At 39.3% G+C, this 13,892-nt stretch overlaps 1 protein-coding gene across 1 annotated transcript in view; it reads right to left on the bottom strand.

Moving 5' to 3' along the window:
• vps39 (VPS39 subunit of HOPS complex) overlaps positions 1-13,892 on the bottom strand; it is a 123,256-nt gene that overhangs the window by 31,038 nt on the left and 78,326 nt on the right. Inside the window, exons 14-19 of the mRNA XM_073040368.1 lie at positions 13,491-13,632; positions 9,671-9,757; positions 9,185-9,258; positions 8,771-8,869; positions 4,225-4,342; positions 788-916 (exon numbers count right to left, since the gene is read on the bottom strand). Coding sequence (XP_072896469.1) covers positions 788-916; positions 4,225-4,342; positions 8,771-8,869; positions 9,185-9,258; positions 9,671-9,757; positions 13,491-13,632 — 649 coding nt within the window. The remainder of the gene's footprint in view (positions 1-787; positions 917-4,224; positions 4,343-8,770; positions 8,870-9,184; positions 9,259-9,670; positions 9,758-13,490; positions 13,633-13,892) is intronic.

Raw genomic sequence — 13,892 nt, 5'->3', positions numbered from 1 at the left:
CTCAGACAATACCTCCATAGTTAGGAGTTAAGCGATGGAATCTCAAAGCTGCTGTGTTTCAGCACCACCTCAACTGGAGGTATGCAAATGCAACATACTATTGTCCTATGTAGCATCTTTGGTAAATATGTAAGCAGGATTTTCTAATGAAAATTTAGTCAATAATAGCTCAGGGAAATGAAAGCAAAGCTTTGCAAATAAATGGAAATTTTCAACCCCAATCTTCTTAGTTTATCCAAGATAGTGATTAATATGCAAACTATATTTATAAGAGCTTGTTAAAAATGGAAATCTAATCGCACATGCATGTATGACAGACTGTAGCTGGGCAATGTCTGGATAAGCTCATATGTACATTAATCTTAAATGTTATTGCACCTAGTGTAGCAAGATTTTATGAGAGAAAGTACAAGCTTATGGAGGAGATCTATTAGGTATGCAGTTCAATCCTCACCAGGGCCCATCTCCAAATCAGTACACACAAATCTCAAATCTAGGCTTTGTTAGGTGTCTGTTTACATGTGCAAACAGTTGTCCGCACATTAATGACTGCTATCTTCATCAAATATTTTTTATGCTCCAATATCGTGTCCAGATCAAAGGTCTATAAATATTACACAGAATGCATTTATGCTGAATTCCAGTCTAGTTTAACATTCCTACAGAACTCTGAGAAAACTTGGGCAAATTATTTTCATAAACCTAACACAAATCTGTTAACCACTAAAGGCCATCTGCACATAATATTTTACCAAAACAATGAAAGCTGTGCTTGTTAACCACTCACCATCAAATGGAAAGTCACTGATAAGCTTACTGGGCTGATAATATGTTGAGATTTCCAAGAATGCCAACAGTTTTCTCCTAATTTCTCCCAACTCCCCTTCCTCCATTCCAGCAGGAACAGGAATATCATCTGCAAAACAAAAATCAACTCAAGGTGATTAAATCAAATTGTTATAGACATGCAAGTCTTTAGAAAAAGAGAAAAAAGCTTGTGTTTATTTACTATGTTTTACTATGTGTTCCAAAACACTTTAAGGACAATAAACGGTTTAACATAATTTGGGGAAAGGAAGCACCTTCAAACATCGTTGATCTGTCTTAATAAAACTGGTGAACAATAAATACTAGGGATCAGCTTCTATTTTCCTTTGAAATTATTCAATGAAACCATTTATGAAACCAACTGAAAAATAGCATATTATGGATTGATTTAGTATCACATTCAAAAGGCAGCACTAACAGTGCAATGCTCCCTTAACATCGAGGTGGTAATCATTGCTGTTCAATCTCTGGAATAAGACTTACTGAGTCAGAAGTGACCATGTTACAAACTCTGCCATAAACGTCACAGCCAAAAATAAGCAAACTGGGGCTGATGAAGCTTTCTGCACAGGCTCAAAAATGACAAAGTAAGTGCGACAAAATATTTAATACTAAGCAGTTCTGAACAAAGCTTTAAATAGTTCCATTGTATTGTGATACAGCTTTACCTATACAGTTCAGAACCACTTTGCACTAGTTGCTGGCTATTCCATATTGACTAGGCATATGCATCAAGATTCTGATGAAAAGTGAATGGAAAAATCTTGGTCTCAATGGATTCTGTCAGGTGCAGCATTTTCAGCATGAAAATCTTGTTAAAACACAAGAGGAAATGAAATGAAGTGTATAAAATTTTGTTTAAAGGAGAGTGTATGAAATGTACATACACCTTTGTCTATTCAGAACTAGCTTCTTTAGGCATTTTCCACTTAGATGGAGATTGCTTGCAACACACCTTGGCATCATTATAGTACATCAAACAGCAGAAAAATGAACGAGGCAGGTTACTCTTCAACAACTTCAAAGAACGCTAGTCACAACAATAACAGAGTGATATGGATTTCCACTAAAGATAGCCTATTAAGGCTTTAGAAAACGTACAAAAAATTCACCAAAATGCTGCCTGATATAAGAGAATACAATGGCAAAGACATACTAGTTGGAAAAACACACTCTAGTTCTCATTCAAGAGGCAGTGGTGGAAAGCTTTAAGTCCTGGGTGTCAACCTCTTGGAGGATCTTTTCTGGGCCACACATATTGATGCAATCACGAAGAAGGCATGCCAGCCTCTCTACTTTGTTAGGAGCTTGGGAAGATTTAGTATGTCACCAAATACTCTTGCAAAATTCTATAGATGTAGTGTGGTGGAGAGCATTCTGTAAGGTTACATAACAGCCTGGTCCGGTCCGGAGGCTCCAGTGCACAGGATCACAAGAGGCTGCCGAGGGCTGTACACTCAGCCGGTTCCACCATGGGCATAAGAGAGCAGTCTCGGGGGGTGCCTGAAGAAGCTGGCATCAATCATTAAGGACCCACGCCATCTCATAACTAGCATTGGGGAGGTGCTGAAGACCCACACTCAATGGATCAGAAACAGCTTCTTCCCCTATGCCATAGATTTCTGAACAATCCATAAATCCTTATTCTATATTTGTTATTCCTTTTTTTATACGATTTATTTACTTTGCAATTCATAGTAGTTTTGTGTCTTTGCACTGTACTGCTGACACAAAATGACAAATTTCACATTATATACTACAATAATAACCTGATCCTGATTTCAAATGTTCTAGAAAATTTCCAGACACCCCTACTCTGAGTGTAACCCGTTTTCCTCAGTTCTTTTTAGTCCTTAAATCTTTATCCCCGCATCTCAGTTACTGATCTCTCTGTTAAGAAAAATATATCCTTGGGATCTTAGGGCAGTTCTCATACAATAACAGTTAACTTTTCAATCGGAGCACTTACCTCTCCATTTACTATTTAAATATTCTAGTCATCATCATCATCGTCATTAAGTGCTGTGTTATATGACGTGAGGGATCATGCTGTTCCATCTGTTGTAACCATCATTGTTCTTGGCAAATTTTTCCACAGAAGTGATTTGTCATTGCCTTCTTCTGGGCAGTGTCTTTACAAGATGGGTGACCCCAGCCATGTTCAATATTCTTCAGAGATTATCTACTTGGCATCAGTGGTCAAATAACCAGGACTTGTGACCTGCACCAACTGCTCTGATGACCATCCACCACCGGCTCCCGTGGCTTCATGTGACCCTGATTCGGGATTCGGGAGGCGGTGGGCATGCCAAGTAGGTGCTATACCTTGCCCAAGGGTGACCTGCGGCTACTGGAGGGAAGGAGTGCTTTACATCTGCTTTGGCAGAGAGGTATCTCCATCCCACTATCCCAAATATTCTAGACTAAACAATAACCATGGGACTACAATGAGGCAGTCATACTGTAACAGGAACAATGGAAAGGTATCTGAAGGAGATAAACAACCCAAATATTATCTTGAATCTTTGCCACATTTAAATTGAAAACTTGTAAATATGTCTTAAAATTGAGCCAGAATGTGTCACATTGCAGATGCTGTAAATGACAAAATAAATGCAAACAGCAATTTAATAATATAATGGGCACATTACATCATATAGTTCATCTTAATTGCCCTAAGTGGAAAAATCATACTAGGCATCAGACATAGTGATACAGCATGCAAACAATATAATCCATCAAACTCCCATTTGTACTAAACATACATTTACCACTTCATTTTTGAACTTGTTTCCACATTCACATAAAATGCCTAATTTCAATTGCTCTAAGGAATTTTGCATGTGTTGCTCAAGATCTCCGCTATCCCAGAATCTCTTGTGCCTTCTTTCTACATCCTCCTACTTTCATAAATATGACAAGTGCACACCTAGAAAGTTAGAGGAGGAAAGATGCTACAGAAATAAAGGGAACAGAAGAATATAGTCAAAAGATGCCAAAATTCAATGCTGCCTCACAGTATTACCTCATTAATTGTTAATTAGATGTGAAGTGTAACCTTGTACAATTTCCATTGATAGGAAAATGCAATGACTTAAATGTTCTTGCTTCTGGACATAGCAGCTGTGCTAGATGACTGTTCAATTCCATTTCTTGCAAAATGATGGCAAAGTTTAATGTAGAATGGCATTGTGGAATATTTATTGCTGTAAGGTGCACCAAGTTTGGAATCACTGGTGCAGTATCACAGCAACAGAGATTAGTGAAATTCCCAAGCAAGCACTTTTATAGAAGGATGGTTGAAAAGTTGGCTACATAAACAAAATAATTTTGTTGACAACTCAAAAACAAAATAGGAATTGCAATGCAGCACTGATCCTCAGACATAGGTCTTACCCTCAGGTAGAGAGTTGAGGTAGTCCTTCATGAGGGCTTGCACTTTTTCACGGTACAATTGGATCAGGCAGTTGTGGAAGACTGGCCCTGTTTCATCCCAGATGTGAATGATATGTTCCTCGAAAAGAAGATAATAAACAAAAATCATCATAAAGATCCAATAAATGGTTGATGGGTAAGGGGTAATGGGGAGCATTATCTCAGGCCTATGCCCAGAGCAATTATTCTATCAAATCTCACTGTCTTAGATTAAACAAAGATGAATAGCTAGTTACTGGAGTAAGGTACCACCAGAATAATCAAATTCCAGAGTACCTCCACAGGAGCACTGACAAACAAAGAATCCTTTCTTTAAATATTTATGCATCTTGGATTTCATGCAATTATATTTTTTGGGTGGGCAGCACAGAGAAAAACTTATTAAAAAAAAAACACCAGCAATGCTGAACAAGGCAAGATGTTCAAAGAAGCTTTAGAAGACCGAAAACTGAGCAAGATACAATTTGGTAATGAGCAGTAGATGAGGCAGAGCAAACAATAGAAGGTATAGCCAGGAGGGGAGTCAAATACCTCAGGACAAGCAATTATCCACAATATGCTTATCTAAAAGGAAAGCACTATAGACGTAACAAATCTGAATCCCAACCCTCAACTCCCACAAAATCCTGGAAATACTCAGCAGGTTAGGTTGGAATGGTTAAACAGATTTTTTACATTTCAATTAATAACCTTTCAGCAGAACAGTGAAAAGTTAATGACAAAAATTTTAAGTGGCTGATAAGGGAGGCAGGGAAGAAAAAATACAAAACTGTGACACAATGAGGACGGGAGAGATGACAAAAATAGAGTAAGGTGAAAGAAATTGGTAAAGGCATTTGTGGACAGCAAGGGATAGGGGTTGATGTAAGGAAGATAAATTATATATGAAATTGTTAAAAATGAGGAAACTGATGAATGTCTGAATATGTTGAACTTACTGCTAGGTTTGGTGCCTAATAAAAAGATAAGATGGGATTTCTCAAATGTGCATCAGAAACATTGTAAAAAGCTGAAGTGCAGGAGTACATAGAATTAAAATGAGAAGCAATTGGAGGTCATATATGCAGACTTAACAAAGGTACTCTATAACAGATATGAAGAGTGTGACTGACTTTCCTGTTACAAAGGAGAGAATATCATGACACGAATGTAGAATACTAAATTGGAAATAGAACGCAGAACAGTACAGCGTACGAACAGGCCCATCAGCCCACAATGTTGTGCCAAACTTGCTAAAAAGTAAATCCAACTGCCCCCCCCCCCAACCAAATTCCTCTGACCTACACACATCCCTCCATCTTCCTCATATTCATGTGCCTATTGAATGTCTCTTAAAAGCCTCTAATGTATCTGCCTCTACCACCAACCAGGCAACGCATTACAGGCATCCACGGCTCTCTGGGTAAAAAACTTAACCCTCACATCCCCTCTGAATGTACCCCTCTCACCTTCAATGCATGTCCTCAGGTATTAGACATTTCTGCTCTGGGAAAAAAGATACCCACCATCTACTCTACCAATGCCTCTCATAATCTTATAAACCTCTGTCAGATCTCTCCTCAGCCCCCGCTGCTCGAGAGGAACAACTCAAGTTCATCCAGCCTTTCATGATAGCACACGCCCTCTAAACCAGGTAGCATCCTGGTAAACCTCTTCTACACCCTCCCCAAAGCCTTCCTATAGTGGAGCAATTAGAACTGAATTCAATACACCAGATGTGGCCTAACCAGAGTTTTATAAAATTGCAACATAACCTCTTGATTTTTGAACTCAATGCCTTGACTAATAAATGCAAGCATTCTATAAGCCTTCTTAACCACCCTATTGATCTGTGTAGCCATTTTCAGTGAGTATGAACTTGTACCCCAAGATCTCACTGCTCAGCAACACTGTTTAGAGTCTTGCTCTTAACTGTGCACTGTCTCCTTGCATTTGCCCCACCAAGGTGCCACACTTCACATTTATCTGGGTTAAATTCTATCTGCCAAATCTGCAACTGATCTATATTGCACTGTATTCTTTGCAATTAAGTTCAATACAGATTTATTATAACTGTACATATATGTCACTATGTGATATCATCTTTTATATTATTGGCTAGCTTACTTTTGTATTTCATCACTTCTCACCTTATGCTTTTTCTCAGCTGCCTTCTGTTGGTTTCTTTAAGATACCCAATCCTCTAACTTCCCACTAATTTTAGCTATTTTATATGCCCTCTCTTGCTTTCATGTTGTCTTTGACTTCCCTTGTCAGCCATGGTTGTGTCATCCTGCCTTTAGAATACCTCTTCATCTCTGCGATGTATTTATCCTGCGCCTTCCAAATTGCCTCCAGAAACTCCAGCCATTGCTGTTCTGCTGTCATCCCTGCTAGCCCCTTCCAATCAGCTTTTGCCAGCTCCTCTCTCATGCTTCTGTAATTTCCTTTACTCCACTGTAATTCTGATACATCTGACTTTATCTTCTCCCTATTAAACTGCAGGGTGAATTCTATTATATTATGATCACTGCTTCCCAAGGGTTCCTTTATCTTAAACTCTCTGATCACGTCTGGTCACAAACACACAATCCAAAATTCCCTTTACCCGAGTGGGCGCAACCACAAGCTGCTCTAAAAAGCCATCTCATAGGCATTCTACACATTCCTTTTCTTGCAATCCAGCACCAACCTGATTTTCCCAATTTACCTGCCTATTGAAATCCCCCATGACTATCGTAACTTTGTCCTTATTACATGCCTTTTCTATTTTCCATTGAAATTTACATCTCACATCATAGCTGCTGTTCTGAGGCTTGTATATAACCTTCATCAGGGTTTTCTTATCCTTGCAGTTTCATAACTCGACCCACAAGGATCCTGTTACTTCTGATCTTATGTATCCTCTTTCTAAGGATTTGATTTCATTTTTTTTTACCAACAGAGCCACCCCACCTCTTTTGCCTACTTGCCTGTCCTTTCAAAAATTAGTATTCTTGTATGTTAAATTCCAAACTATGATCTCTTTCAGCCAAGTCTCAGCGATGCTCACATCATACCTGCCAATCTCTACCTGTGCTACAAGATCATCTACCATATACTGCGTGCATTCAAATATATCACCTTCAGTCTTATATTCAACACCCTTCAATTCTGTCCCCATATTACACTTCAACTCATCCCACTGAATACAATTTTGCACTATCATCTGCATGTCCTTTCTCACAGTCTCACTACGCACTGCATCGGCTTATATACCAACTGCCCCATCCTCAGCCCTATCACTCTGGCTCCTACCTCCCTGCCAATTTAGTTTAAACCCTCTCCAACAGCTCTAGCAAACTTGCCTACAAGGATTTTGGTACCCCTCGGGTTCAGGTGTAACCTGTTCTTTTGTACAGATCATACCTTTTCCAGAAGAGATCCCAATGACCCTGAAGTCTGAAACCTTGACCCCTGCACCACTCCTTCGTCTATACTATCATCTCCCTCAGCAGTATCCAAAGCGGTAAACTTATTGCTGAGCGGAATAGCCAGAGGGGAACCCTGCAATGACTGCTTATTCCCCTCACTTCTCCTGATGCTCACCCATCTACTATCTGAAGCCTGTACTCTGCATATGACCACCTTGGTGAAAAAAAACTCATCAATGTAGTTTTCAGCCTCTAGGATGGTCGTTAAGTACATCCAGCTCCAACTCCAGTTCCTTGATCTTGTCAGTCAGGAGCTGAAGTTGGGTGCACTTCTTGCAGATGTCGTCATCAGAGAGACCACAGGGTCACAGGAGAAGTATTCCACTGCCTGAACTACCATTGTGGCTACATTTGTTATACCTCTAACTTCTCAAATCTAAGTTCTATCCTTCAACTGTTCTCACCCAAGCCTACTGAGCCAAAGCCTGATGACTTTAACACTGTCCACTCACGCAATGGCCGCTCTGCTTCTTTATATTGGCTCTTGCTAATTAACCCTAGTTGTATCCTAGCACCATTCTCATGGATGACAAGGGATGGGCAATTAAATGCAATTAGTGAAGCCCAGTCCCTTGAACGGATATAAAAAAAGTAAAACCAATGAGACAAAGGTCTCGTCACTCTTGCAGCTGTATTAGTGTTACTTAGAAGAACAAGAGTTATCCCAGATTTCTGGACCAATATTTAATGACCAATCTGCAACACTAATACAGATATAGCTATTGCATTGCTACTTGTGGCAGTCTGCTATGCATTCTTCCAACATGACAATGATAATAGCAAGTCCAAAAACATTTAATTGGCTGTGGTGTAATAGAACCATTTAAATGCAAATGCCTTTTTTATACCTCTATACCAATCAGGTCCTATTCCATCAATATGAACATCAATTGAATTGAAAATAACTTGCAAAACTCAACCTCACATTCTTGACCAAACAATGAAGGACTGTGAAAAGTGGGGGAAGGGATGAACACGTCTGTATAAACTGTAACAAAATGGACACATCACTGGGAGTAATATTAATACTATTTCCAGATATGAAGAGTTCTTACCAGGTATGGAGTAGCAAGCTCCTTAAAGCTCTCCTTCAAGAATTCCAATACTTTATCTCTTGGTAGGTTTTCCACTTCAGGGAGATCCTCTGTAAATATCTAAACAAAGACGACAAAAAGCAAATATGGACCAATTTGTTGTGCACCTTGGTAAATTCATCTGGGTGTTTAAACTCTGGGCAATTCTGCTCCTGACAGACATCTCCTTGCCATGCCACAGTTTTTGATAAAGTTTCATCTTAGCACTGCAGCTATACAGCATAATCGCTCCGTAAAACTTTATCAACTAGTGTCAAGCAACATTGACAATCATAGTCACACAGAACAGATGTCAGGACTCAACTAAAAATGGTCTATAGCAAACCATTCAGATTTTAACTAAGGATCAAAACAAAGCCTGATACAAACACCAACCTTTAATCCATCTTCAGGACATGCTTTTAGGACCCAAAGAGAAAATTCAAAAATTATATTCAAGTTCTCTTTCCCTAAAGAGAAAAGAAACACATCAGAAAATAGGCACAGAAAGGTTTCTTCTGGAAAACACCTAATGCATAAATTAACTATAACAAATTAAAATCATAAATTCCAAATATAAAAACTGCAGATTACTGGAAGGCCTCAAAAGGCTTCTTGAATGCCAATATTTCCAAAGACCCTTCCTGCCAATATGCAACAGCAAGCATCACAGCTAAACTCAATCTAGTCTCACTCACTGTCTGCGTAAATGTCCTATTCAGAAGTAATATGCAGCCATGTCCTTCATCACAGCCCATGAACTTAATTATATCCTGAAAACTGCAGTGAATTAGAGTAGGAACTAACTACATTGATCAATCATCTGTTATTTAACAGGTTTCTTTATGATGTTATTATAATATGTTACTAACTATTACTAACCCAGCCTTTGCAGGTACTGCACAGTTCGCTCATGTCCTTTCAGTGGTGAGTTAGCTTTTTTTGCCTGATCGAGAAGGACCTGTAAAGCTGCAAAGAAAGCACAACAGCACATGAAATATCATTCAAAAACAAGGGGAGGAATGGCAGGCACAGTTATAATGGACAGATAACTACAGCACCACAGCATTTTAAAGCCACCTGAACATTTGTGACACGATGTCATAAACAGGCTTTTATCTATGAATTATATAAATTAAAATAATGGTACAGTCCAACTCTCGGAATTATTTGAGGAAATAACAGCTAAGAGATACAAAAAAGAATCAGTGGATGTTGTTTACTTGGAATTTATAAAACCTTTGACACAGTGCCGCACATGAGGCGGCTAAAAAGCGTGAAACCTGTGGTAGGTTTCTACCATGGACAAATTAGCTGAGGCAATGAATGGGAATAAAGGGGGGATTTTCTGCATGCTGGGGTTGGTGTTTAGACCACTTCTTTTCACGTTATATGTCAATGATCTGGATGATGGAAATGATGGCTTCATGGCCGAGTTTGCAGACGATATAAAGACAGGTGGAGGGGCAGAAGGTGCTGAGGAAACAGGGAGTATGCAGAACGATCGATTAGGCGAATGGGCAAAGAATTAGCAGCTTGCTGTGCATACTTTCAACACAACAATGATTACAGCAGCAACAAAAGCATCTATTTAGCAGTAGTGTAATGGAGCTATTTAAATGAAAGTGCTGTTTTTATACTTCTGGTCATGCAATTTGGTGGAAGGATGCAAGGACATAATGATGAGGCTATATAATGCTTTGCTTAGACTGCTCACGGAGTAATGTGAGCAGTTTTGAGCCACTTATCTATGAAAGGATGTGCTGGCATTGAAGTGGGTCCAGAGGAGATTTACGAGAATAATATGTGAGTATATAATGGCTCCGAGCCTGCACTCACTGGAGTTTAGAAGAATGGTCTCATTGATACCTATCGAATATTCGACTATTAGAAGGCCTAGATAGAGTTGACATGGAAAGGGTGTTTCTATAGTGGGGGAGCCTAGGACCAGAGGGCACAGCCTCGGAATAGAAGGAGGTCCCTTTAGAACAGGGATGAAAATTTTCTTCAGCCAGAGGGCGGTTAATCTATGGATTTCATTGCCAGACAGCTGTGGAAGCAAAGTCATTGGTTATACTTAAAGCAGAGATCGAGAGGTTCTTGATTAGTAAGAGCATCAAAAGTTATATGGAGAAGGCAGGAGAATGGAGTAGAGAGGGATAATAAATCAGCCATGATGGAATTGTGGAACAGACCTGACAGGCCGAATGGTCTAATTCTGCTCTAAGTCTCATGGATCTCATTGAAACCTATCAAACAAAGAGTGGATATGCAAGGGATGTTTCCAATAATGGGACAGAACAGGGCCTGTCTCATTATGCAAGAATGACACTTTAGAACAGAGATGAAGAGGAAGTATTTCAGCCAATAGATGGTAAATCTGTGAAATTCATTGCCATAGACTGCTGTGGAGGCCAAGTCATTTGGTATATTAAAGCAGGAAGTCCATATTCTTGATTAGCAAGAGCATGGGAGACGGCAGAAGAATAGGGTTGAGAGGGATAATAAATCAGCCATGAGCGAATGGGCCAAATGGCTTAATTCTTCTCTTAGGTTTTATAGTCTTATGAGATGTTTCAGAAGATTAAACCATTCAAGAGAATCATTAGAAAGAAACTACTTCCTCTTGTGGACAGATTTAGAACAAGGGTCACTAAATTACCATTGCACTGATTCCAGAGAATACTGCTTCACATTAGTACAATAAAAAGCTATTGAGGCTGGACCAATTAAAGATTTTAAAATCTGAAATGAATCAGGTTTAATTTGGTAAAGCTAATCAAGTTGATCAAACCATGCAGGTAATTTTATTTGTATTATTTATATGGTGCTAACCCCATGCACTTGGTTTGCTTGTCTATTCTGGTGGTGGAGCTGACAAGCTTGAGACATGCTATTGTAGTAGTATTGGTAAGTATTTTGTAGATGATACACACTACAAACTGTGGCAGTGCATGAAGGTTGAATGTTTATGGCAATAGTACTGTGTGTGTGGAAGGAGCTGCCAGTGGAATTGATGGATGCGGGTAGGATTTCAACATTTAAAAGAAGTTTAGATAAGTACATGGAAGGGAGGGATATTGAGGGCTATGGTCCAGGTGTGGGTTGATGGGACTAAGTAGATTAACAGTTCGGCACAGACTAGATGGGCTAAAGGACCTGTTTCTGATCTGTAGTGCTCTATGACACTATGAGTGCCTATCGAGCAAGCTGTTTTGACCTGAAAGATATTGAGTATTGAGATATTGAGATACACTCATCCATGCAGCAGGAAAGCTTCCATCACACTCATAACTGGCACATTATATGTGGCGGAAAAGCTTTGGCCTGTCAGGAAATGAATCATGCTGCAAGGCAAGTCTCTGATCTGCTCTTGCAGCCATGATAAAATTTATGTACTGTAGCAAGCTCAGCTGAGCTTCTGGTCAATTGTGAACCACAAGATGTTCAAGTAGGAGACTTAGTGATAATAATGCCATTGAATATCACAGGTAGGTAGCTTGACGCTCTAATTGAAAACTACTATTGCCTGGCATGATAACGTGACTTCCCAATTATCAACCCTGTTCAAATGGTATGTTTCTTTGCTGCACACCGGCATAGTCTGTTATTTTTAAAGGAACAGAACACTGTATAATCAATGAATCTCCTCACCATAATGGAAGGAATATCACTGAGGCAGCAGCCAAAGGCAGTTGGACCCAGGACATTGTCCTGAGAAACTCTTGCAACAATGGCCTGGATCTGAGATAATGGACCAACAACCACTACCACCTTTCTTCATGCAAGATATAACTCAACCTAATAGTGTTTATTCTTACTGCCAATGAGTTCAATTTTACTAAGACTCTTGTTGCCACTTTCTGTCAAATGATGCTTGACTTGAAGGGTAGTCACTTGAACCTCTCTGGAATTTACCACTTTTGCCAATTTGGATCAAATGTTATAAACAGATTGAAAGCAAATAGTTATAGGAAAATCCAATATAAGAGGCCATTGGTAAGTATGTTGATAGCATAATCTGTCCCTTTTCTGATGGTTGACTGCAAAATATTGGGTAATAATTGGCTGCTTATAATATGGCAGGACATAATTATTAAGGAAATTTCACATTGTGAGGTAGATTCAGTGTTGTAACAGTAATGCAAGTACTTGGGTACAAATTAGGCTACATTGGGAACACTAGTGTTTCCTCATTATCAGTGATGTGTCTTCTTTTCCCCTCTTTTACATTCAGGGCTCCATCTTTCCATGCTATCATGTAGATTGTATGAAGGTGGGACTTCGCCTCTATCAAGACTGTCCTAAAAAAACTAATGTGGATTGATGGATCCGTAACAAGTAAACTGAAGCCGATGTCAGACAGGTTCATCTCTTGCCCTAGGCTCAAACTATCACCACTGACAGTATTCCATCAGGCTGAGGACAATTCAGTTGCTGGTATTGATATCTTGCTGCTTGTTGCTGGACATGAAAACCTTATCCAGAATTAATTTTACACCACTATCCTTGGCACTTCTTCCAAGTATTGTTCAACTACAGAAGTACTGATTCATCAGCTAAGGAAGGGCAGCAGATAGTGTTCAGGTGGCTAACTGTTTCAGTTGAGAGATCAATCGTGAAGTGGATAGTAGAACAGGTTAATCCTGCTCCTGTAAAAGGAAACAGAATTTAAGCAATGGATTTAAGTTTACTATTTTACCTTTCTCGTGTAGACCCTTCTTTTCATACAGAATAATAAGCTCACTGTACTTCTGTGCTTTCTTCAGAACGTGTTCGCTCTCCTCAATGTGACAATGGTTGTTTTCCAGCCGTAACAATGGTGCTACAAGAGCTACATTAGTCTGAAACACACAGAGTCAGTATTCAGTAAGGAGAAAGAGAATGATGAAAACTTTTTGTATGCTAATGACACACAGCTCTACTTCATCATCTTTTTCATCCCCTCCACTGTACCTGTGACGGATGAAGCCAAGATCAGTTAGATACTGGGAAGACTGAAGCCACCATCCTTGGCTTTCCCTACTCCTAATTATTGGCTCTATTCCTCTCAATGACTGATGAAATCTCAATAACACAGTTAGTAAATCCTAAAATTACCTGC

This window comes from Hemitrygon akajei, chromosome 3, assembly GCF_048418815.1.
Source record: "Hemitrygon akajei chromosome 3, sHemAka1.3, whole genome shotgun sequence".
Classification (NCBI taxonomy): Eukaryota; Metazoa; Chordata; class Chondrichthyes; order Myliobatiformes; family Dasyatidae; genus Hemitrygon; species Hemitrygon akajei.
Note: the sequence above shows the minus strand (reverse complement) of the source record. Positions and strands in the feature narration are given on the sequence as shown.